General features: G+C 48.8%; 2 protein-coding genes across 3 annotated transcripts in view; one reads left to right on the top strand and one right to left on the bottom strand.

Annotated features, from left to right (window-relative positions):
- Positions 1 to 26,809, top strand: part of LOC140393920 (synaptotagmin-6-like) — a 760,260-nt gene that overhangs the window by 604,556 nt on the left and 128,895 nt on the right. The window lies entirely within an intron of this gene.
- The window catches only part of LOC140393921 (uncharacterized), a 56,592-nt gene continuing 44,787 nt past the window's right edge, over positions 15,005 to 26,809 (bottom strand). Inside the window, exons 2-3 of one of the 2 annotated variants that reach the window (XM_072480563.1) lie at positions 25,976 to 26,054; positions 15,005 to 16,496 (exon numbers count right to left, since the gene is read on the bottom strand). In XM_072480563.1, the coding sequence (XP_072336664.1) occupies positions 15,027 to 16,436 (1,410 nt within the window). In that variant the 5' untranslated portion in view covers positions 16,437 to 16,496; positions 25,976 to 26,054 and the 3' untranslated portion in view covers positions 15,005 to 15,026. The remainder of the gene's footprint in view (positions 16,497 to 25,975; positions 26,055 to 26,809) is intronic. The other variant, XM_072480562.1, reaches the window with a different exon arrangement.

Below are 26,809 nucleotides of genomic sequence, written 5' to 3'. Positions count from 1 at the left end.
ATGCTCGCTTCCTGCCCAATTGGGTCATTTAAATTTTAAAATATCACCATGAGAACAACGCAGCATTCATCCAAGTGAGGGGCCCAAAATGCTCCAAACTGATGGACTAACAAGAGAGTTATCTGGGACATGAAAAGGCAATCTCACCTCTAATTTGAGTCATTCGTATGTACCCAATTACATGGCGTACTCCAGCTCTTCCAAGGTTACACTGCACTGATCAAACAGTTATAAACTTTCGAGACAAGGGGCGGGATTCTCTGACCCCCCGCATGCGCGGACTTCCGCCGGCCGGTGGAGTCCCTTCGGCCCTGGCTGGCGTGGCGCCAAAGACCTTCCATGCCAGCCGACGGGACGGCAACCACTCCAGCGCGGACCTAGCCCCTAAAGGTGAGGGCTTGGCCCCTAAAGGTGCAGAGAAATCCGCACCTTTGGGGCGGCCTGACGGTGGAGTGGTTCATGCCACTCCATCCCGCCGGGACACTCCGCCTCGCCTGGTAGGGGAGAATCCCGCCCAAGATCAGGAAGTTGTTTCTCACAGCATCATATAAGTAATATCACCTGGCCAAACTCCAGTTCTGGACAATATTTACCAGTGAGCATATTCATTAAGTAACCATAAGGCCATTCCCTCTGAGGCAAGAAGCATCCATTTTTGTCCGACGATAATAATTTTGAAACCATGCAGACAAATTTTTATAGAATCCCTACACTGCAGAAGTAAGCCATGTGGCCCATTGAGTCTGCTCCGACCTTCTTTGAGAGCATATATCTGGGTCCATTTCCCTGCCCATCCACCCTATCTCCGTAACCTAACCTGCACATCCTTGGATACTAAGGGCAATTTAGCATGGCGAAACCACCTAACCTGCACATCTTTTTCCGTGGGAGGAAACCAAAGCACCCAGAGAAAGCCCATGCAGTCACAGGGAGAATGTGCAAGCTCAACACAAACCCAAGACCGGAATTGGACCCGGGTCGTTGCCACACTGAGACAACAGTACTAACCACTGTGCCACCATGCTGCCCTTTTCCCCAATTTCCATTCCTAGAATCAAAGCTAACTATTGGCTGAAATGGTTACGATTGGATAGGATCCACCTTGTCTCGCAGCTGTTCTTCCATCCTCTCCTACCTTGGAAACCTCTCTGTCCATCGCCATTGCTTTTATTTGAGGTTTTGTACCAATAACATGCTGAATTGTCTTCACAAATTATGGCCATGATGGAATGACAATGAGGATTGGATGCAGGGCCAGGTTGTTTTTGATCAAATTATGATTAACTGTGAAGCTAAAATCCTTCAGGCTTTTCTTATAAGAACTTTGCAGCAGTTGTGAATGAATGGGCTCATCAACAAGAAAAGAAGCAGCAAAATGACTTCTACCTTGAAGAAGAATTAGTCTTTTCTGCTTCCTCTGCCCATTGAGGCCTGCTGGACAACATACTTGTGAGGATGGCTGTGGTCATGTCCACAAATAACTTGACGAGATTCAATGTTTGAACTAGCGTACAGGGAAAATGTACTTTATGATGGATTGACATGAAGGAAAATTACACCTGGTAAATCTTGCTGAATTCCCAGTATATTCAAGCAAAAGCCTACCTGCAATAAATCAACATCTGCTAGCCCCAATCCCCATCAAGGTCGGAGTATCTTTGAGGCACCAGACAATCGTCCCTGATAATGAAGTTGAAATGGGAAAAGAACATGCGCTCTCAAGCCTGCCCAATTCCTCAGGCTCTCGATGATACAATATTCAGTATATCCTTTATCATCTCCCATTGCCTTCACTTCTTCCTCTTCCACCAAGTGTATAAATGGATCCAATAAATATTTGGACCCATTCCACAATATCTTTTGTTTTAATTTAAAGTACCCAATTTATTTTTTCCAATTAAGAGGCAATGTAGCGTGGCCAATCCACCTAGCCTGCACATCTTTGGGTTGCGGGGGCGAAACCCACGCAAACACGGGGAGAATGTGCAAACTCCACACAGACAGTGACCCAGAGCCAGGATCGAACCTGGGTCCTCGGCGCCGCCATTCCACAATATCGAGCTGAGAGCTCCTCTTGTTCCCATTTACTGGATTGCTCCATTTCCATTTTTTTACTCTGACTGAAAGGCAGATATAAAACCTATAAAACCTTTGGCTTTTCATTGTCATTGGGTTGCACGCCAAAAGAGAACCTTTGCCAAAGATGATAATGGTGCTGAATTGCGGTTTTGCTCCAACATCCCTTTTGTCATTTAATCTCTCCTACCTTCAGCCATCACAGACCTTCGCTTTCATTCGCTCCCCTCAATCCTTTCACAGCTTCTTTATTTGCATATCAACGGTAACATCGCAAACATAGAACATAGAACATACAGCGCAGAAGGAGGCCATTCAGCCCATTAAGTCTGCACCGACCCACTTAAACCCTCACTTCCACCCTATCCCCGTAACCCAATAACCTCTCCTAACCTTTTTGGTCACTAAGGGCAATTTGTCATGGCCAATCCACCTTACCTGCACGTCTTTGGACTGTGGGAGGAAACCGGAGCACCCAGAGGAAACCCACGCAGACACGGAGAGCGTGCAGACTCCGCATAAACAGTGACCCAGCGGGGAATCGAACCAGGGACCCTGGCGCTGTGAAGCCACAGTGCTATGCACTTGTGCTACCGTGCTGCCCAAACGTCTGACACTTCTCACGTCTGATGTCCTGGCTAATGTTTATCCCTCAATCGACGTGAACCATTAAGAGTTTCCCTCTCCTCAGAGGCTGCCTGACCTGCTGAGCATATCCAGCATTTTCAGATAGTATGTTCGAGTTGTATTCAGTAGCTTGTGTTGGAGGGCAGCAAAACTACCTTAACATTATTCTCAGAACCTTTAACATCCTCACTTGCTTCAGATGAACTAATGCTAATCTGAAGGGAGCAACAAGCAAAATACAAAATACTGCTGGAGCTGTCAGGCTTAAACAAAAAAAAGAACATGCAGAAATACAAGCATCCGTGGTGAGAACAGTCTCCATTTCCGTCACTCAAAATTAATGGACGGACAAGCTTATTAATGCACTCAGAAAGGGGGCAGTGGTGGTTGTCATGTTATTTGAATGATACAGTACATTGGACATTGTGGTAGTATGTACTGGGGGTCATGTGGGACTGGAAGCCCGAATGTCATTGGCTGACAGATCCCGGGTCCTGGTTGGCCGTTGACCTCTAGCTCCGCCCTGAAGGCGGAGTATAAGAAGCCGGAGTCCTCCCCCGCAGGCCAGTCTACTATTGAGCTGCGGGGGAACAGACATGCTTAATAAAGCCTCATCGACTTCACTATATTCGTCTCATGGAGTCTTTGTGCGCTACAGACATATTTACTGTACAATACTCAAGCCACCAATCGTTCATAAGGAATTGAGTAAACTCATTGTGGGTTCATTTAAAATGAGACACATAGAATCATAGAACACGTACAGTACAGAAGGAGACCATTCGGGCCATCAAGTCTGCACCCACCCTCTGAAAGAGCACTCTACATGTGCCCACACCCCTGTCCTATGCCCATTATCCCACCTAACCTTTGGACACTAAGGGGCAATTTAGTACAGTCATTCTACCTAACCTGCACAATTTTGGACTGTGGAAGGAAACCGGAGCACCTGGAGGAAACCCACACAGACATGGAGAGAGAGAGATGAGAACAGTTCTGTACATAGATATAAAGCTTAAAGACATAGGAATGTCTGCACTTTGCTCAAAACAAAAGTGAAACTAAGACTGCATCACATGACACATGTTATAACCTGCCTACTTAACTGCTAGGGACTAATGACAATCCCACAATCCTGTGGGAGTATGAGCTTCCCCAATGAGGGGGGGGGGGGCGGAGAAACCATTAGTAAACTCCTAGTATAAATAAAGCTGGCCAGTTCAGGAACCAGCAGGAAGGAGTGTGCAGCAAAGGAAGTTGCTGCTGCTGTTATATATATATGTTATTGTAAATAAATGTTATTACTTTGTATCCTTAAAACTCGTGCTGGATTCTTCGTGGCCCTCACAAAAACACACTTCCCCTCTAGTGATGTCAGGCTGATGACCATCGGTTAAAGGTATATTACAACATCCCCTTTTCCTTTTGAAGATAACTTGCCACCTTTCAAAGAAGTATGACTGTTTACAACACATGTTCATATTTAGTTACTATCACGTGCGTAGAACTGATGAATATAAGTGAAGAGGTAATCTTCTGCTATGCTCAGATCCTATCATGGATGTTTCTTTAGTAATCTGTGGGGTTTTTCATTCTTGGATATTCTCCCTGATTGCATTTTGGATTGTGTCCTGGATGATTGTTCAGTGATTGAGGAGCAGGGATGGATCTTTTTTGTCCTTGGTTACATGTCAGCGTTGTGACTTTGTGTGTAATGACTTCATAGTAACTTGGTGCCAAACAAATCCTTGTCACCTCGACTGGTGGCCACATGCGTCCTGTGGGATCCTGGGTGCAAGATTGTTGTCCCAACTATTAACTTGTCAGATCTGTACCTGCATTGTTAGTGTGCATGTTGATTCACAACGTCAGGGACCCGGGTTTGATTTCCAGTTTGGGTCACTGTCTGTGCGGAGTCTGCACGTTCTCCCCGTGTCTGCGTGGGTTTCCTCCGGGTGCTCCAGTTTCCTCTCACAAGCCCCGAAAGACATGCTTGTTAGGTGGATTCTCACTCAGTGTACCCGAACATGCTCGTGAGTGTGGCGACTAGGGGATTTTCACAGTAACTTAATTGGGGTGTTAATGTAAGCCTACTTGTGGAGAGCGGTCGCGGGTGGAGGAGCTCCTGGGGGGAACAAAGTTGCATCCCACTCCTCGCCGAGAACTTGCACCCGAGCGCGCAAATTCATCCGTTTGGGGCCCCGGCAACAAGAGAGTGGGGACGAAGAAGAACCCGGACTCCAAAGCTCATTTAAGTGGGAGACCTGGGCGCTCGGGAGTGGAGCGATCCGCGCCCCCCCCCCCCCCAACCCCCACCCATGCACGCCAGCAGAACACGGGGCAGGACGAGCGGCGGCCTGGAACAAAGCGGGGACCGAGCGGGGATCGAGCCAGCAGCACCCCCCCCCACTGGCGGGGACCACCATGAGGCAGGCGGCGGAACAAACAGGGACTCCCGGCCCGACCAGAAGCCTCTCTCTCTCTCTCGACCCCGGGTGAGTGAGGGGAAAAACAAAAAAAGAACTTCCCCTTTCTCAAAAAAAAACTTTGAAAAGTAAACTTTAAAGAGAAAGAATTTTTTTCACTTTAAAAAAAAAAATTCTTGAAAAGTGTTTTATTAAAAAAAAGTGTTAAGGGAGAGAAGGGAGGGGAAAAGAAAAAGGGGGGAAAAGGGGGAAAAAATAAGAAAGGAGGGAAAAAAGGGGTAAGGGGGAGGGGAAATGCCAGAAGGGAGCCAAAGCAGAGCGAGGAAGGGCACCAAAAGCAGATGGGGCAATGGGCGAGCCCGTTCAGACGAGCTAATCGGCCCATGAAGCGGCAGAATGGAAGGTTCGCCGCAATAAAAAGAACTCAACAGACAGGAGCATTTTCCCCTTGGGCCAGGGGGGAACTGGAACTGGAAGGCAACCTTTGCCGAGGCGCTGAGGGAACATCAGCAGGAAAACAAGGCAGAGGCCAGAGCAGACATAGAGGCCGCCGTGCAGGCAGCAATGGCCAAGGCCCTGGCGAAGCTGCAGCTCACCTTGAGCAGAGGAGAAACTGGAGGCCCAAGCGGAGAAACTGGAAGCCCAAAAGGCAACCATTAAGGAGCTGGAAAAAGCCAGGACTGACATGAGCGACCGGATCACAGCCCAGGAGAAGGAGGTGGCTGTGGTGATATGCATCACTGTAAATACACAAGGGGTTAATGCAAATACGCTAAGTCTAAATAAACACTAGAGGGAGCACAAGAGACATCATGACACACAGACATTCAACCAATAGGTCAGTAAGATAGGACATGAACAATGGGCAGTCAAGACACACACAGAGGTGACACTACCACAAGGGGGCTGCCCATATAAAGGGATAGGGCACAGATGCTCTTTCTCTTTCCATAGGCAACACTCAGAGACATAGGGGCAGATCAGGAAGCATCACACCCACCGCATGGATTAGAGCAGACTGGTTAGTTAGACTGAGTTACTATAGCAAGATTAGCAGGAGAGTCGAACTCAAGTAGGAGAATTGTTAACTGTTCAATGAATGTGTTGAACCTATCTCCAAGTCTGAACCTTCCTTTGTCAGAGTATACATCAAGGAAGCAGCTTATGCTACATGAAGAAGCATAACACAACAGTGGCGAGACTGAGCACAATGCAGGGGAGCCTGAAGGGCAGAGTGGACAATCAGGAAAACTACCGAGAAGGCAAAATGTCAGGATCGTGGGCCTACCAGAGGGGATCGAGGGTAAGAAACCCCACGGCATATGTGGCCGAGATGCTGGGCAACTTACTTGGGGAGGAAAACTTTCCCCAACCCACCAGAAATGGACAGAGCACACCGGGTCGATTCGCCCGAAGCCCAAGGCAGGGGACCACCTGAGGGCAGTTGTAGCTAAACTGCACCGGTACCAAGACAGGGAAACAATCCTGCGCTGGGCCAGGCAAAACAGAACCTGCAAATGGGAAGCACAATTCATTAGAGTTTATGAGGACATTGGGACAGACCTAGCCAGGAGACGGACCGAATTCAATAGAGCGAAAGCAGCTCTTCACAAGAGCGACGTGCGTTTTGGTATGTTATACCCAGCGAAACTCTGGGTCACATACCAAGAAAGAGAGTACTTCTTCACAGCCCCTGCCGAAGCAAACAAGTTTGTCGAGGAACACGGGCTGGAGAACCAACGTCTAAGGTAGAAATAAGGGGCCCCTGACAAGGGGCAACAACACGCCGACGGGGGGGGGGGCAACGCCAGGCCCCCCCACTCTCGGGCCAACCCGACGACTAATTCTGAGCCACAAAAGGGGCCAGCTGCTGATCCCGGCTTGAACTGGACGCCGCGGGATCCGCGAATGCGCAGTGGCACCGGTGGCCTCCTTCAACGCGCCGGCCCCATCGCAACATGGCACAGGACTACAGGGGCCGGCGCCGAAGAAACGAGGCCCTCAGCCAGAGAGGCCAGCCCGCCGATCGGTGGGCCCCGATCGCGGGCTAGGCCACATCGGAGGCCCCCCCTGGGGTCGGACCCCCCCTCCCCGCCCCCACAGGCCTCCTCCTCTGACCCTTCAACACTGCGGTCCCGCCGGCTGAGAGCAGGTGTGGACGGCGCCGGCGGGACTCGCCGTTTACACGATGGCCGATCGGCCCATCCCTGGCCGTGAATCGGCAGGCCGGCCGCGTAGAGTGGCCCCCAACCGACGCTGCGCCAACCACGCCGCTGCCAATGGCGTGAGAAAATCCCGCCCAGTATTCTTCATTGAATTTGAATTTCACCCTCTGCTGTGGTGGGATTTGAACCTGGGCCCCAAGAGTTTTATCCTGGGTCTCTGAATGATTACTCCAGTGAACATACCATTATGCCACTGGCTTTCCCCGGTATAAAGCCGCAAAGGTATGGTATGATGGCCTGCCAACCTTTAAAAATAACTCCATTAGAGAAGTCAAGGTTGTCCTGATAAGGCCAGAATGGTCTCTCCTGTTTGTGGACTTGTTGAATTGAATCAGGCCTGCCTTTGAAAATGGTTTTCCAATTTCTTTACTTTGTAATTAGCTGCTGACATTTGCATTGCACTAAATGTTCCAGAGCTATTTGGAGAACACCTTCAAGTTTGATTTCAATTCAGTCAACTTGTAGATCTCAGGATATATCTTCTGTTTCGCTGAGTTTGGCAATCTTCTAAACATATCCAGGGTGATCATCAGGTTTCCTGGCTTGTCAATCACCTCACGCAGATGTTTCTGATGGAATGCCAGATGGTCTTTCTTATTGCTTTAAGGTACCCATTATGGATGGTTTTCTTGCATTAGTGAGCAGTTCTTTGCAGCTGTATCAGTCTTTGCACTGGTGCACTGCCGCTGTCAATGGCCCTTTCTGTTGCATGCTTCGCAGAATTGATGAAAACTAGGTATTTCCTTGGTGCCTGCAGAAGGCCGCACTTTCCACATGTCTTGCTAGATTTCAGGGTGCTCGTGAGTATGTCAACAATTGGGATCGTACTTAAGGATCTGAAAGCTCTGTTGCACTACAAGTGGTCTCCTTTTGTGGAAAAAAGAGTTAAATTTGCTTTCTGTTTAAATATAGTGACTATATGTAGTAACCTGACCCTGTCATCTGAGGATGTCAGAGCCCTGACTACAATGTTTCACCGGTCTTTATTCCCTTCAGTTTCCTCCTAACTGTGATGATCCGCTGCCATTTTTGCTCGATGCTTTCTACATATCTTTCCTCCCTCTTGTCCCGGCTGTGTTTGGATGAGTGGCAATTTCTTAGTTTGCAGTTCTGGAGTAAGATTTACGTCCAAATGTTGCCCTCTCCCCTTTAAAGCCTTGTTGTTATAATCCAACGCTGGAACATTGTAAATAATGACATTAGCTGATGGTTAACAAGAATGTGGTCCACCAAGACTAACACATAGTTAAGGTATCATGCCAGATTGTGATGTTATTTACTGTAGATTGATTGAGGAATAATCATTAGTTTGTTATTCGATATCCAATAAATATACTGAGGCACCAAAAGTGGGAAGAAGATGGAGAAACAAATTTGCAAGCAAATTACTGAAATACGCAAGAATTTCACAATCATGAGTGGCATCAATTGCCTTAACATAGACTGGGTTAATGTCATGAGAATGTCGCTTTAAGAAATGTTTGGCTGCTCAGGTTACTGCAGTGATGTCAGAGTGTGGGTGGAGCTGAGCTCTGGCTCTGCTTTTTAGTTTCACTTTGAGAAAAGCTTGGGTTTGTCTGTGTCTTTTTGGTTTCATTTTCAGTGTTGGCGCTGAAGCCAGACAGAGCAGGTGTACTGTTGTTCTCTCTGCCATGAAAAGACTATCTCTTGATCGTTTGGTGAATTCAGAATTATAAATGTTCTCAGTAGTGAATGTAAACCTAATGTGCTTCTGTTAAAAAGTGTTTTTTTTTGTCTTCTGGATGTTGTTTGGGAAGTTATTAAGGATTACTTAGTGTTGTATTCTTTGGGGGTTGTATTTGAATTGATGGTTGCTAAGATGTTCACTGTATGTTTTAAAAAGGTGAACTTGGGTTCATCATAGAATTTACAGTGCAGAAGGAGGCCATTCGGCCCATTGAGCCTGCACCGGCTCTTGGAAAGAGCACCCTACCCAAGGTCATTCATAGAATAAACATTGTTTTGTTTTTAAAAATACTTTTCCATTTCTGCTGTACCACACCTATAGAGTGGGCCGTGTGCTCCCCATACCACAATCTATTAAAAGTTGTGGGTCAGGTGAACTCCATGATACACTTTGGGGTTCTCTAAACCCTGGCCCATAACATTAATAACAGTGCTAAAAACAAAAAGGACACTAATTCCTGAAAGGTGTACAAGACTTTTCTTGTGCAGTGTCCTTCCAGCCCAATATGGAAGGAAACAATGTGAGGCCTAGTTCTGGGGAATGAAGTGGAGCAGTGCAACATGTTTCCGAGGGGAGCGTTTGAGGAACACTGATCATTGGATAACTGTGGGAATGGTGCAATCAAGTATAAAAGAGCCAGAAACGGCACAATGAAAGATTTTGTTTTACACAGCCAGTTGTTGTGATCTGGAACACATTGCGTGAAAGGGTGGTGGAAGTCAGTTCAGTCATAACATTAAAAAGAGAATTGGATAGATACTTGAAAGGGAATATATATATATATATACACAAGGCCATAACAAAGGAGCAGAGGAATGGGATTCATTGGATAGCTCTACAAAAGAACACTGGTGAATACAGGTACTATGGGCAGAATGTCCTCCTTATCTGCTGTATCACTTCATGATTCTATGATTCTAAGTGAATTGGTCAGAGATTTTTCAAGTGAAGAGGCAATTCATCAATCATTTCCTTTTGTGGGGAGAGAGTTAAATTTGCTTTCTGTTTAAATATAGTGACTATATGTAATAACCTGACCCTGTCATCTGAGGATGTCAGAGCCCTGACTGCCAAAGCAAATCTTCTATGCCCAGCTCAAGAAGGTTTCCGAACAAGAGGAGGACAAAGGAAGACACCTTGAAGGCTTACCTCAAAAAATGCAGCATCGACACCAATACCTGGGAGACCCTTGCTCATAAGAGGCCTACTTGGAGGAACTTCCTGATTGAAGGGACACAATTTTTCGAGGACACCCAATGGCAAAAGGAGGCCTGGAAAATGAGCCTGAGAAAGAAATACCAGCGATACACAGTCCAAGGACTGACTCCAGCTCCCGGAAACTCCTGCCAAGTGTGCAGTCCGAAAATGCAGCTCTAGGATCGGGCTCATCAGCAAGGACCCACAGAACCCATGACCAGTAACACAGGGTTTCTTAGGTGGACAATCATACTTGTTAGCGAGTGATCGCCAAAGAAGAAGACTACTTTTAAGTCTGTACCACTCAGTTGACTCCCACTGAATACATCCTTCATCTACCAATCCAATCTGTCAACCTTTGCTCTCCTCAGTTGAACCAAATTCCTAACCTTGTTCCCAATTAATCACTTTTTAATGTTGAACACATGGGATACATTCTCATCTTCATGACCTGGGTATTAATCACATGGTTCAGATACCTTTACCGATCTCCATTCCACCATTTGATAAAGAATATGGTCTCGCACTCAGTAACAGTAGGTACCATTCTGACAGATTAGAGTCAGTAAAAACAGGGTGTCGGTATAGCAATGGTCACCAATCAAAGAATCACTACAGTGCAGAAGGAGGCCATTTGGCCCATCAAGTCGGCACCGACCCTCCGAGACAGCACCCTACCTTGTCCCTAGCCCCGTAATCCAATGACCCCACCTAACCTTTTGGACACTAAATGGCAATTTTACAATGACCAATCCACCTAACCTGCACATCTTAGGACCGTGGGAGGAAACTGGAGCACCCGAAGGAAACTCATGCAGACACGGGGACAAAGTGCAAACTCCACACAGCCAGTCACTCAATACTGGAAATGAACCAGGTCCTGGCGCTGTGAGGCAGCAGTGCTAAGCACCGTACCGTAGGATTCATGCTGATAAAACATCAACAGAAGTGTATTTGGTGAAATTTGTGAGGTTTACTTTTACTCTGAACTTAATAATGCAGAGAAGGTCTTTAGATATTGAATCTTGATAAGTGTGATGGGTCAGTATTTGCATCCCACAAGATTGGCATGTGACCTCGTAATGTGTACCAAACTGGCATTCAGGAGGATTTAAATCTGAAATTAGAACAATAATTGTCACTTTATACTATGTGATAGATTGTTCTGTTTGGTTTAGTTATCTGTAGTACAAGAAGTAACAAATGTTAATATGTAGCAGGAGAAACAATGAATAAAATCATATCACAAGGATGCAAACGGGAATCTATTGAGCTGCTCGAGATACAGGGTTCTTACCAGTTCTAATGTCACATTATAGCCACCTCCCTGCATAATGTTTTCAATTGTTAATAGGCATATTTGAGAAAGGGTTTAGCCATTATTCTTATTGTAACATGGTTTGAGAATATAAATCAGGCCATGATGATTTGCTTGAAATAGTGAATGCCATATCACTGCAAAATATGTAGCTGGATAAAGATTCAGGTCGAGAGCTTCCAGTTCTATAACAGTAACAATCAAACTCTGCCTCCACTATTAACATCGGAGGCGCTTTCTTTCATTGATAAATCAAAGTTTTTAAAAGGAGAGAAGACATTGTAAGTCATGACACATTGGATGAGAGATGATCCTCCTCTGAGCAGACGGTGTCGGACAGGGTCTGACAATTAGCTGAGGCCCCTGGAACATCCACAGGACTTGGTGATGTGAGAAAATAAGTGAAGGATAACCCATAAGAACCAGGACTATCTGAATACAATTGCATCCTTGTTTCCAATGTCACATGTAGGAAATCTTAGTTGAGACAATTAAATCTTCACTCAAAGTCTCCTGTGAACTATTCTCATGAGTGGAAGATGTGCCTTAAGAAGTGTCTATTCTGTGTGTCTGCTTCTCTGCTATCTTAGGCACTGTATTTAACCACTTCACCCCATCAGGAATTCCATTCTAAACATTTTAACCTTAGAAACAAAGAATTCCTACAGTACAGAAGTAGGCCATTCAGCCCATTAAATCTGCACCGATCCTCTGAAAGAGCATCCTGCCTTGGTCCACCCCACCCTATCCCCATAATCCCATAACCCCATCTAACCTGCACATTTTTGGACACTAAGGGGCAAATTTAACATGGTCAATCCACCTAATCTTCACTGTGCCATTGTCCGCCCTTGTAAGATTTCAGAAATTTTATAAGATTTCTTGACACCTTTATTAACCACATGTCATGGGAGACAAAGGATGCAACTATTCTTGAATAGCTGCAGTTTGCTGTTCAGTTATACTCATTTATTCTCGTTAGCAAGGCCTAAGGGTATTCTGGAGACCTGGGCTGCCTTTCAGACCTTTCAACCATTTCCCCTTTTAGGCCTGCTCAAGTCCTACAGCCAACAAGGTGATAACATGTTGAGGTCATGCAGTTAAAGGTGCTACATTAATAGAAGCTGTTGTTGCTCTTGATTCTATCAACGCAACTTCCTTGCCCCAGATTGGAACTGAGTCAGAAATTCGTAACAAAGCTGCAGATCCTTTACTGAGTTTGTTGATCTCAACGGGGTTAGGAGTTAGATTGCTACAATGGGCCTCAGTGGCCTGGCCAACAAAGAGGGCCTGGGGCACTTTTGACTTGAACAAAAAAAGGTGGTTTGTTTTGGGTGAGGAGTTAAAGTCAGGTTTCCGAAACCAAACCTGCCTCTAACCCGTCCATTTCCAGCTTTAACTGAGGTTGCTAGGTGGGTGGATGATCAATCTAATCCAAGGAGGCAGGTTAGCCATTTAAGAATGATACTGATGCTGTGAAGTCAACTGATTTCAGCTGGAATCCCCAAGAAATGGAAAATCCTGCAACATCAACCTGGTGGGAACCTGCTGAATCCAGGAGATGTGTGTGGTTTACATCTACATTTTGTTTTGAGTGCCTGCCTGAGGATTCTTTGCAATTGGGCACCTAGTCACTGACCTTCTTCCCGAGGTCTCCAATCCGACCACCAAACTTCCAAACTCTTCCCTCACCATGGGCCCTGCAACCATCCCCCACAATGCCACTGAATGCCCCCCCCTCAAGAATCATTAGCCCACCCAATTGTTCCCCCTCTTCCTGATGGACCCTTTTCCATTCCCCAACCTGATCAATCACCCTTCTTCTCACCTGACCAAACACTTCCTGCCACCAATAAATCCTCTTTGTTCCCTGCAATCATTCACCACCCCCCCAATCCATAATCATATTCCTTCGCTCAGTTGACCCCATCCTTCCCCAGATCAACCCGCATTTCCCTCCATTCCCAATCTTTCCTCCCGTTGACCCACCCTCCATCATTCACCCCCTTTTCCTCCATCCGCAATTCATACCACTCACCCTGCCTCTTCCCCAATTCCCCACCCTGGTGAGGACTTACCTGCTGCTCTGACCTTTGCTGTCCAGCTCACCACCCGACTGAAGAGGCTGCTGTGTACCAGGCTGCCCTCCATCCGGGGCAGCGATTGTTAACACCACAAAATCCTAAATTGCATGTTCCCCAATGTCTTCTGACCAACTCGCTCGCCCCATGCCAGGGACGGGTGGCAGCTGTGATGCTGCCCGCAGCTGAATAGCCACTGCAATTGCCCGTCCTGTTTCAGACGTGAGGATTGAGTACTCACACCAAAAACTTTATTCCAGTCATGAGAATCCTCAGGAGAAGTGGAGGTCTTGTTTTGTGATGTGAAAGATTCCACACATTGAACACAATTTCTAATTAACATGGCGATGATCGTAAAGTGCTTAATGAATCTGACTAATTTTGCGGAATGTATTAGCTTGATTTCCCTGGCTAATAGCACAGTGGGTGTACCTACACCTCCGGGACTGTAGCGGTTCAAGAAGGCAACTCACCACCACCTTCTGAAGGGCAACTAGGGATGGGCAATAAATGCTGGTCTAACAGCAACACCCACATCCGTAAATTAATTTTAAACAATTTAAATCTCTTAAATGTTTGGAATTGGAAGATGGAGAAATAATGATGTTATAATTGATCACAGAATCATAAAAAAATACAATATTTACTCTTGAATGTTGCTGAACTGCCCCATTAAACTCATAAACAGGATGCAGCATAAATTGATAATCTCAGACGACCATATTATCAAGTGGGATTATCAGCTAATGCATGGCATGGTGCTGTACTGAGATCAAAATGAAGATGTAATCTGGTGACGTTAGATGTTAAAACTGGCTGGAATAAATGGGACTGGTTTATGTTCTCAGGTTTTATGTTGTTCTGTGCAATATCCAGCAAAGATATGAGGGGTAAAAGGTGTTTTAAAAACTTGCTGGTTGGTTTATTTGCCTGCTTGCACAAGTAGTTAATCTCCCTATTTAAAACACTATTGACTGGTAATGGATTTAAACTATTAAGATTTGTGGCCTTACAGCAGAATATTTTCATTAGCGCAATAGAGTGAGAGAGGACATGAGTTTTCGTTTTAAAAGCTGAAAGACAAAGCTAATGTCGATGTGTGTGGAGATTCTTCAACTCTGAATTTAAATGTTGTTCTTGAGGGCAAGGTGAAGCCTTGACTGAGATTAGGGATAAGAAGGGATCCATTAAAAAAAAATGAATTCTGGAGCACCGGGCATGGTGTTTCCTGGTTGCTCCATGTGTTAGTGTCATATTATGGGAACGTTTCTGAGTTCAAAAACATTTCCAAAATAGCAATCCCTCCCTCCTGAAACTCCCTCTCAAAATGATGGCACTGACAGTCATTTTTTTAGAATGCCAATAATTTTAAAAACGCATTGACCCCACACTACAGATCTTTCGAAACTGAATGGTTGAAGGTCTATTCCAGTTTGACCTTTTTATTGCAGGTCTCCGACAATGCTGCCTCCATGCTTTACCATTCAGTCGGCGTTGCCGCAATGCTCCAGGCCTTGGTGTTGCCGCCTTCACATCCCAACCTTCCGTCAGTGTTGTCTCCATGCTCCATACCCCTGCCAATGATGACTCAGTGTCCCTGGACTCTGCCAGTGTTGCATCAGTAACAAAAGATTCTGCCAGTGTTGCCTCTGTTCTCCAAGCATCTTCCAGTATCGACTCAATGTCCCAAGTGTTGGCTGCTGTTGTCTCGGCTGTCCAGGATTCCTTCAGTGTTGTGTTGGTGGTCCAGACCTCTTCCAATGTTATTTCACTGCCCCAGGCCTTTTCCTCTTTTGTCTCAGTTCCCCAGAATTCTCTTGATGTAATCTCACTTCTCCAGTCCTCTTCCAGTGCTGCCTCCATTCCCCAGGACTTTGTTGGGGGTGCCTCTATTCTCCAGTCCTCTTCCAGTGCTGCCTCAGTGCCCCAAGATTCTGTTGGTGTTGCCTCTGTGCTCCAAGTCCCTTCAAGTGTTGCCCCCGTACACCAGGACTCAGTCGGAGTTGCTTCTGCTCTCCAGTCCTCTTCCAGTTCTGCCCCAGTGCCCCAGGAGTCTAGCGATATTGTATCTACCCTCCAGGCCTTTCTGACTGTTATCGCAGTGTCCCAGGACTCTGTCGGTGTTGCCTTGATATTCAAGGCCTCTTCTAGTGCTGCCTCACCACCCCAGGACTCGATCAGTGTTGTCTCTTTTCTCTGGGCCACTTCTAGTGCTGCCTCGTCACCCCAGGACTCGATCAGTGTTGTCTCTTTTCTCTGGGCCGCTTCTAGTGTTGCCTCATGGTCCCAGGGCTCTGTTGATGCTGTCTCTACTTCCCATGCTTCTCTCACTGCCGCCCCAATGTCCCAGGAATCAGTCGATATTGCCTCTTTTCTTGAGGCCTCTTTCTGTGTTGGCTTACCACACCAGGATTCTGTACTCCAGGCCTCTTCCAGCCTTGCCTCAGTGCTCCAAGACTCTGGTTGAATTGCCTCTGATCTCCAGGCTTCTTCTAGTCCTGCCTCAGTGCTCCAGAAATCTGTTGGCTTTGCCTCTGATCTCCAATGCTTTTCCAGCCTTGCCTCAGTCCTCCAGACCTTTGATGGCATCGTCCCTGATCTCAAAGCCTCTTCCAGCCTTGTCTCAGTGCTCCAGGACTCTTCCAGCATTGTTCTTGTGCTCCAGGCTTCTGCAAGCATGGTCTTGGTGCTCCAAGCCTCTGCCATCATTGCCTCAGTACTCCAGGCCTCTTTCAGTCTCGCCTCCATGCACCAGGCCTCTGTCAGTTTTGTATCCATGTTTCAGGTCTCTGCCCGTATTACCTCAGTTCTTTCACTTCTCAGGAGATCTGTATGAAGCTAAGGTGAATGTTACTTTTTGAAAATGTTAGCCATGACTGATCTCACAGTATTTTATATTTCAATAACAAGAGACATTTAGTACATAAACACTGTTATCGTCAGTTAGATTTCATCCCACAAGGGGCAGTCTTTACTTATTTCCCAATTGATTTAAATTATTTCTCTCATAACCTGAAGAGCTCTCCTAATGTCATTCTTGACTCAGATAGTGGGCGGGATTCTCCGTCCAGTGACGGTGGAATCGTGAATCGCATGTCAGCCGGAAATCGAGGCTGGTGCCGGGCGCCCAGTGGAAAGCCATGCTCCTGTGCCCCAACAGCGGCATGAATGCTTTCCACAGCACATGGCAGCTTGGGCAGGCAAATTGTACAGTAAAGGCCATTGGCATATCATTAATGGGCCTAACCCGGCATTCTCTGGGCCTCCTGCGATGCTGCCAGGCGGAATTACCAATGGCAAGGTTCACTTGTGATTTTTAAAATTGGGAAACAGCTGCTGTGGCTGCTGATGGAGAGAGAGGAGGTAGGACGTGTTTCCAAAGACACTGGAGTGGGCAGCCAGTCCTGTTGCTGGCTGGGAGGGTGTCTGCCAGGGCTGGGGGGGGGTAGCGGGAAGTGGCCGTGGAGTCAGGGTTCCCCCCCGGGACTGGGGTGTCCAGGCTTAGACCACCATCGCTGTGGCCTGCAAGGCAGCCACCTGGCTGCACACCGCACTGACTGCACACCGTGACCCTTGGTTGCGCAGAGCATCACCAGCCATCCACCCCCCCCCCCCCCGCCCCAAGAACCAGGCGCCACCCTGCTGGCAGAGCATCACACGGCCCACCCAAGGAGGACGTCCACAGTTGACCTCACAGGGTGGTGCCGGACAAGGGCCAGAGAGCGTACTGCGAGAATGGGTAGTGCCAGCCACCGGTACCCCTGCTAGTAGGGATGGTTGCCGGAGTCCGAGGCCTCCCCAGTGCCAAGCACCGATGAGACCAGGGGTGCAGTGCAGAGGGCAAAGTGTCAGGGGAACGGCCGGGGGTGGTGGAGGGGCTGGGAATGCAGGGGTGGGGTGTTACATACGGGGCAGGAGCCACAATGCAGGCTGGGGCCACAGAGTAACTGGTTGGGCAAGGGGGTACCCGCCATGCGAACATGTCCGCCTTCACAACCTGCAGACAATGGATTTTGGTATCCAACCAGGAGTGCCTAGCCACCACAGCCCTGGAGTATGCAATGAGGCTGTACGAGCAGGAGCTGCTCGGGTAGGGACCTGCAGTAGTGGAGCTTGCACCAGAGGAACAGGAGCCTGCTGGTGAGGATGGAGAGCTGGCTGCTCAACAGGCCGAGGAGGAGGTGGGAAGGCGGTGCCGCATGACACCTCGTGTGTTCCGGCAGTGCCTCTCATTCAAGATGCCGGACAGGGCATGTCGCCGAAGACTCTGGCTGACTAGGGAGACCGCACCTTGAACCGTGAGGGTATGGGGGAGGAAACTGGCTCTCCGGTGGACATCAAGGTGATGGTCTCCCTGAATGCCACGGGGTCCTTCCAGACGCTGAGTGGGGACCTGTGGGGAATCTCGGTGCACACTTGCATCTGCTCCATAACGGAGGCCCTGTATGCCCGGGCGGCGCAATACATCAACCTGAATATGGACCAAGCCCACCAGCTTTCCTGGGCAACAGGGTTTGCTGCCATCACCAGGATGCCTCAGGTCCAGGGAGTGATCGACGGGACGCATGTCCCCCTACAAGCACTGGCGTATGAGGGTGTGCACTTCACGAACTGCAGGGATACCACTCCATGGATATGCAGCTGGTGTGTGACCATTAGCTGCACATCATGCACGTCTGTTCCCAATATCCAGGCAGCATGCACAATCCCTTCAACCTAACATACTTGATGGTACCCGATACCTTTGAGGCGTTCCCCACCCCCCAGTGAGGGTTTGGCTCCTGGGTGACAGGGGTTATCTGCTTTCTGGAGACCACAGCCCAATGCAGAAAATTGCAACAAAGACGTCCATGCCACGACAAGGAGCATCATCGAGCGGTGCACCGGCGTCCTGAAGATGCAGTTCATGTGTCTGGACCTCTCTGGAGGGGCCCTCCAGTATAGCCCCAGGAGAGTCTGCCACATTGTGTTGGCATGCTGCATCCTCCACAATATTGCGCAGCAGAGTGGCAACATGCTGGAGGATTAGGGTGAACGCCAGCCTCATTTGATGAGGAGGTTGTGGAGGAGGGACAAGATGGGCATGGGGCACAGGCAGCCACAGGAGGTTGCAGAACATGTGCGCCAGGGCCGCAGGTTTGCTGCCTGGGGGGGCTGGCCGGCAGTTGCTCGAACCACCCATCCCGGCCCCTGGCCAGTCAACCCCTCTCCTGTTCACCCTCCTTGAACCCCCTGCATCCCCACACCTGGACCACCCCCCACCATTCTCCTGCCACTCTCCCATGCTTCCTACCTGCTTCGCTATAGGGTGGTAGCCCTGGGTTGGCAGTATCAGCGGGTCCGATCCATGGGACGGAGGATGATGACGAACCACTGCGTAATGAGCTCTGGTGCTCCGTATCATTTGACAATGTCTGATTCCTGCCCTCGGTAGCAGTTTCCACCATCCGCCTAGGTGATTCCTGCATGCGTGCTGCCAATTCCGTCTCACGGCCCCATCAAGCCGTCAAACCGCTGGGGTGGCGAGGGTGAGGACGGGATCTGGGGTGGGAAGGGGGAAGGGTCTGGGCTGGGTACCAGGTCACTGTGCGGGGGTCAGTCATGCACCAGTTGGGCCCAATCACTTGGTGCCCCAACATATTTGGTCCATTCGTCTTGCACCTCCGGGGTGACACCTGGGATGACCTTCAACTGCCCTAGGGGTCCGGTCCCATGGCCACCTCCAACGCCCGCGCACCACACCAGCAGTCACCCACCCCCGCGGGGACCCTCTGCATCCAGCCCATCCCTCACAACGTTCTGACAGAGCACCAAGGCAGATCCAAACGTTGGTGAACAAGTATTTATTGTGATTTTTATACAAATATTATGTCCAAGCCCCAATTGCTAACCTATGAGCTTCACCCATGCAAACTTAACTGGTGTCTAACTTTCTAGCCTTACATTCCCGAACGCTCCATCTAGGTGGGTCCCCAGGTGGTCCATTAGAAATGGAGGCGGCTTGCTGTGAACCCCGCCCTGTGACCTGGGTCCCCTTTGGTGGCCGTCCTCTGGATGAACAGGCCTGGATGAACCTGCCAGTACACCGGTTGTCACAGGCGGTGTGGTGTCACTCTCGTCTGTCTGCTGCCCATCGGATATGCCAGGGGTAGGTGGGAAGATTCAGAGGCGCTGAGGTGTTCCAGCAGCTCCCCTGCGGGAGTCACCGGCACGGGCCCTATCACCTCCTCCTCTATTGGGTGCCTGATGGCCCCCCGGGCTACTCCTTGGGAAGGGGGGGCTCCCCCGTCCCCTGGTGCTGCCAGTCCTGCAGGCCCACTCTCATCTCAACCAGGGTCTCCATGTTCGCAGCCATAGGGCACAGGGATTGGGCCACATCCCTTTGGGTCTGTCCCTCTGGAACTGTGCCACATCACTCAGCGACCGTGCCAGGTCCCTCTGTGACTGGCTGAGGTCAGCCAGTGCCAGGACAATGCCCTTGATTCCTGCATTCATCGCTCATTGTGATTGTGCCACGCTCGGGACCGCAGCAGCAATGTCCATGTGGCCCTGGCACATGGCTGCCAGTGACATGGCTGCCAGTGACATGGCTGCCAGTGACATGGCCTCCCTGTCCTGTGCCTCGGCCACTGCCACACACTGTACCCCAAGCTTGGACTTCCTGACTCACGGCCGAAACCGTCGCACCCAAGGCCCCCACCATGCTTGCACATGCATGGTAGCACCCCCTCTTGTAGCCCCGGCTCTGTGACTTCATCTCCATTATCTGGCCTTTTCCAGAAGCCCGAAACTCGTCTGGACAGCAGTTAGTCCCTGGGGTCGAGCTTCCCTCTGACCATCCTCCCCCTTGGGGGTTCCTATCTCCACCCGTTGTACCACAGCATCTGTGTGGTTCACACCAGATAGTGCCCCAGGAACCTTTTCACGAATGTGCGCGACCCATTTGAGCATCTCTGTGATGGTGGAGGGTGTTGGAGATAGCTGTGACGAGAAGTCGATGTCGTCCCAGGACGTGTGCCCGGGGGGGGGGTGTCACTGGGTTGCAGCTGCGGGCACGGTTCACCAGCAGGTCCCGCTTCATTGCCAAAGGCGTTGTGACGTTGCGGCTGGGGGCAGGGGGGACACCAGGTGGACCCGTCTCGACGTCAGGTGATCCTGCAAGACAAAAGACAAGAAGCATGGTTAGATCACGGGTGGGGATGGTGTGTGGGGGAGGAGTGCCTCACGTGATACAGGGTCATCGTTACTCATTGCAGGCTCACTTGGATCTCCGATACAGGCCTCCGCCTCAGCGACTGCCCGCTCGCTCCAATCCCAGCGACCAAGTCCAACATCTAATGGACACTTGGACACCGGGAGCACAAGGGGTCCACGACTGGTGCCGTGTGTGCAGCGCACCTGCCCATGGCAGGTGGCATGGGTGTTGGCAGGTGGTGCAGGTGGGGTGCGTGCCAACTGCCGGTGGGTGAAGTTTCATCTCCCTCTAGTTGGGCTTGGGGTGGCTACGGGTGTGTGGGACATGGGTTTTGGCCTGGGGCATAATAGTGGAGGTGGCACATCCTGGTTAGCCTGGGAGTTGTTCACACTCCCTGAGGGCACGGTAGTTGCTGCCTACTAGCCTGCCAGGTGGGGGCCGTGTGGGATGCGTGGTGGGGGACATCGGTGTGGGGCATGTGGGATGGGGTGGTGCCAGGGGCACGGATGTGGTGGCTCACCCTGGCCATCCTGAGAAGATTCTGCAGTTTTTTCCTGCACTGCTGGCCGGTCTTGGCACTCACAGCCTCTGCCACCTGCACCGAGGCTTGGTTGACATCCATGGTTCCAGCCTCCTTCCCACCCCGGGGAACAAGGTGTCTTGCCTCTCCTCCATGGCATCCAACAGTGTTTCAAGCTCGGCATTGTTGTGTTTTGCTGCTTCGTGTAGCATAAGCTGCTTCCTTGATGTATGCTTTGACAAAGGAAGCTCCAGACTATGAAATGAGTCCAACTTGTTTATTGAACTATTAACACAGTTCTTAAATGAGTTCGACTCTCTGCTAATCTAGCTGTAGTAACTCAGTCTATCTTTACCAGCCTGCCCTGAGCCACGTGCTGGGTGTGATGCTGTTGATTAACCCTGATGTACTCTCTAGATGTCTGTCTGTGGAAAAAGGCAGAGCGTGTGTGCCCTGTCCTTTTAAATGGGTTATGAAGTGCCCCCTTGTGGTAATGCCACCTTTGGGTGTCCTGATTACCCATTGGTTGTGTCCTGTTGTAATGACCCATTGGCTGTGTGTCTGCATGTCATGACATCTCTGGTGCTCCCTCTAGTGGTTACTTAGTTGTAGTGTATTTACATTAACCCCTTGTGTATATACAGTGATGCATATCACCACATCCCCCCTTTTTTCGTGTTACATATTTTCTGTACTTGGTTAAAGAAAATTGAACAAAATAGGTAGATAAGTGATGACATGTACAAGTCATGATGACAGTGATGATTATACAATACCAAATAATATTTATGAGTCCAAAGTTCTTGAATTTATATGGTTGAGTGGCTTTCTTGTTTTGTTATTGCAGTGTCGATGTTGATGTTGTCATTTCCTTGTGAATGCCACAGTGTTCCTGTGCTGAAGGAACCAAGAAGTCATCAGGTGGTGTTCAAATGGTCAAATCACTTTGTTGTCTGATTTGGACTTTTTTTTTTCGATGCTTGTGGTAGCGATTCTTGATGTCATCTTTCCTGTCTGACCTGGACTGTGTTTGCGGTATTGATGACGTATGTCAGCTGCCTTGAAAGCTGGTCTGCTTGTTTGCAGTATAGCAAATGTGAATTTGTAAGATGCGTTATCATGCCATGGTATGTCTGCACACTTGCCATTGCCTTGAGCTGTGCTGTCACATTGTCCTTCATGGGCAGAGTTGTACCATGTCGTACAAGTCATTGTTCTAACATTGTTTTTGTTGTGCTTGTTGTTGTCGTTGGTGCCTTTGGTACGCTTCTTGGTGTTGTCTGTGTTGTTGTTTTTGTAGGTTTTGTTGTTGTGTTTGTTGTGCTCAATTACCATTCCAAGTGGAGAAGTTGCGTCCTTCACAAAGTTACTTGTGTCAGTGGCCTTTGTGGCATCTGCTGTTTCATTGAGCGTTTCGTCTTTGATTCCTCGGTGCTCACAGTCTGGAGTCATGTCCGGTTCACTTGAATCATCGTTGGTTTGTTGATGCTCCCCGTCTGGAGTCATTTCAGGTTCTTGTGGAGAGGCTCGAGTAGATGAGGTTTGAATTGACGTGGTCTCACTGGATGCACTAGGAGTCTCACTTTGATTGTCGAGTGCCTCTGTACATACGAGCTGAGAGCCATCAGTCTCGCTGTGATGTTGCACACTTTGTATGGGAATTGTGATGCCTTCATCACCTGTCTCACATGCAGTGGGTAGACCTGCAGTGTCTTCTTGTTGGTTAGATGAGCTGGGTAGACTGTCAGAGTCTTCTTCTGGTGGCTCAAGTAACCTGGGTAGACTGTCATAGTCTTTCTGTTGTTCACATGAGCGTGGCAGACTTGCATCGTCTGCTGCTGGTTGCTCAAATAAGGTGGATAGACCTTCATGGGCTTGTTCATGCATGGACTGTGCTCTGGAGTCTTGCATTGCTTCCATCGTGGTGTCTGTCAACGACCACTCTGTGGAGGCTTGTATCGCTCTCTTTGTGAAGTCTGGCATCGTTCCCTGTGTGGAGTCGTGCAGTGGTCTCACTGTGGAGTCGATCTGTGCGCTCTCAACGGAGTTGTGCAGTGGTCTCGCTGTGGAGTCGATCTGTGCGCTCTCAACAGAGTCGTGCAGTGGTCTCGCTGTGGAGTCTTTCATCACTTTCTGTGTGGAGTCGTGCAGTGATCTCATAGTGGAGTCTTTCATCACTTTCTGTGTGGAGTCGTGCAGTGATCTCATAGTGGAGTCTTTCATCACTTTCTGTGTGGAGACGTGCAGTGATCTCACTGTGGAGTCTTTCATCGCTCCATGTGTGGAGTCGGGGACTCTTTGCGGTGCGTGGACCACCCTCTGTGTGGAGTCGGGGACTCTTCGCGGTGCGTGGACCACCCTCTATGTGGAGTCAGGGACTCTTCATGGTGTGTGGACCACTTTTCGTGTGGCATCAGACTGCTCTCTGTGGGCTTCGTCTTCTTCGTGGGTATTTGACAGGTTACTGTCATCCAATGTATCGACGATCTGCCATGGCATCATGATATTGGATTCATCTACCATGAGTAGAATCGTTTTGAGCTTTTCAACCTTGGCGCTGATGCTTGTATGATCATCATATCCGAATAACTCAGCCATGACTGAGCAGTATTCTTTGATAAACCAATTATCGTCTTGTGTTTCGGTATTGTTATTGCGTTCTCTGTGTCCAAGGAAGAAATCATCGTCTGAGTAGTTGTCTTCAAGGACCAAATCATCTCTTTGGGCGGTGCTAACTGCTTGTTGCAGGGTTCTGCGAAGGTTGATTTCAACTACTGGTAGAAGTTCAGGCATTGTTCTGTCTTTCGAGGTGAAAGAATGGTGCTTTGCGGCTTTAAAATTCTTTACACTTTTCGGACATTTCCCCTTTAAGTGTGCGTGGTCCGGGGCCTCTGACGTCATGGCGCTCATGACATAAAGCATAGGAGTGGACTGCGCATGCGCAAATCGCTTTTTCTTTACTGTGCGCCCTTTTCGCAACTGCGAATGCACGGCTTCTCGCGCATGCGCAAAACACTGTTTTGCCGGTTCGCGTTTCCAGGGAACTGCGCATGTGCGAACTGAGCCGGCTGGATACGCGCAAGATGGCTGCCAATCAAAATTGCCGTTTGCTTCTGTTGCAACGTTACCTCTGCCTCGTGGTGAGTATTGGCGCCAGTTGTACTGATTTCTTTTGTGTTTACCTCGCAGTAGCTTTCAAATTTGTCCAGGACTGTCTGGAATTGCGTTCTGTCCTGCCCTTTGGAATATTTAAAGGAGCGGAAGATCTCTGTTGCATGTTCACCCGCAATGGTGAGTAGAAGAGCAATCTTATCAGCATCGGCCACACCATGTAGGTCGGATGCTTCCATGTAAAGCTGAAATTGTTGCTTGAATGCACGCCAGTTGGCACTGAGATTGCCGTGGTACCTGAGTGGATTAGGAACCGGAATCTCAATCATCGTGCCTGGGTTCGGTTACTGGTTGTCACGGATTTTGCTGAGTTGAACTAAATAGATTGAACAGGCACTCCTGGTATCATGTTGTGTTATGCTCTTCGTGCAGCATAAGCTGCTTCTTTGATGTATGCTTTGACAAAGGAAGCTCCAGACTATGAAATGAGTTCAACTTATTTATTGAACTATTAACACAGTTCTTAAATGAGTTCGACTTTCTGCTAATCTAGCTGTAGTAACTCAGTCTATCTTTACCAGCCTGCTCTAAGCCACATGCTGGGTGTGATGCTGTTGACCAACCCTGATGTACTCTCTAGATGTCTGTCTGTGGAAAGAGGCAGAGCATGTGTGCCCTGTCTTTTTATATGGGTTATGAAGTGCCCCCTTGTGGTAGAGCCACCTCTGGGTGTCCTGATTACCCATTGGTTGTGTCCTGTTGTAATGACCCATTGGCTGCATGTCATGACATCTCTGGTGCTCCCTCTAGTGGTTACTTAGTTGTAGTGTATTTTCATTAACCCCTTGTGTATATACAGTGATGCAGATCACCACAGGCATCAGCGAACCTTGGTGCCGCTCTTCGGGGTGGCATCTCCTTGGCTGAAATGGGAGTGTGTGGGTAGTGGAGTGCTTGTATACGGCTGCAGCTTGTCAGGCTCTCGAGTGCTATTCCCAACCCAAGCGAATCACATGCCAGCATTTGTTGCAATGACATTAGTTCCACATGGAACAGGAGCTAGTCCATTAGGATGCCCTGAATTGCTTCGGGACTGGCGCTGCTTTCGGGGCGGTAGAACTCTCGCGATTCAGTCCTGGCGTCAGCACTTAGTCTCTGAAATGGAGAATTCGGCCCAGTGTATGTTCAGCATGAGTTTGCTCAAACACCAATAATAGCATATGTCAATTCTATAGGAACCCATTAAATGAATGTTAATTGGTTGAAAATTACAAAAGGTGGTTTGCTCTGTGTGGTAATACCAGGTATTGCGGTACCTGAGAGGTGGATGACCATTGGTTAGACCCAGGAGTCTACCATTGGCTAACGTACATAGCTCCGCCCTGAGAGGCGGAGTATAAGAACCGATGCCGTCCCAGCAGCCTTCACTTTCTGTACCGAAGCTGCTGGGGAAGAGTTCTAGCAGATTAAAGCCTATTAGTTATGCCTCACCTTGCCTTGAGAGTAATTGATTGCGCATCACTCTGCTCTTCCTTTCTCTGGACTTTTTGTTCAATTGCATTGTTTTAACCTGTTAGGTATTTGGCAAAGCATTAACTTTGTCCCCCAAACATTGACCAAGGTATTTGCCACCTTCCCTGTAGAGAAGATTTTGTACCAGATTACCTCGCTGTGTTTATCACTGTACACTGGGCAGTGAGTTGTCCTGACAACCCATAGCCCCATTGGATCAGAGCATCTTATTTTTGTTAAGCAGTTAAGAAGACTACGCAGAATTTGCAATATTTCAATTCCAGTACAGTTTTCCTTTCTTTCTTAAAGGTGAGGGGGGAGAGGGGTTGGGCCGTTGGGTGTTCGGAACATCTATATTAATCTCATTTCAGCCCTTTTAAAACTGAAAATGAGGTCGTAGGAGAAGAACAAAAATGAAACTGACTCGCTGACTTACCACTGATTGTCCTCTTGTCCCAGTTTGTGAGTAGACGCCAGAGTCGGCAGCCAGGGATTGGACATGCTTCTGCTGGCATTGCAGCATTCCCTCAGTTCAGCACTGGAGTATCAGCCTAGACTATGTGCTGAAGTCTGTGTGATGGGACTTGAACGCACTACCCTCTGACTCAGAGGTATGAGTGTGAGCAATTGGACCAAATCAAACATGACAGGGCAGAGTCCTGGCGTGGGAGTCACCGTTCCCCGATTACGTAATCGGCGATCGGGCAGAAAATCCCTTTTGATGCCGAAATTGGGGGAGGCGCCTGTTTGACGCAGGCTTTGTATGCTCTGCCCCCTCCAAAATGGTGTCATCGCATCACGCGCCGCACGGTG

This window comes from Scyliorhinus torazame, chromosome 17 (genome assembly GCF_047496885.1).
Source record: "Scyliorhinus torazame isolate Kashiwa2021f chromosome 17, sScyTor2.1, whole genome shotgun sequence".
In the NCBI taxonomy this organism is placed as follows: Eukaryota; Metazoa; Chordata; class Chondrichthyes; order Carcharhiniformes; family Scyliorhinidae; genus Scyliorhinus; species Scyliorhinus torazame.
Note: the sequence above shows the minus strand (reverse complement) of the source record. Positions and strands in the feature narration are given on the sequence as shown.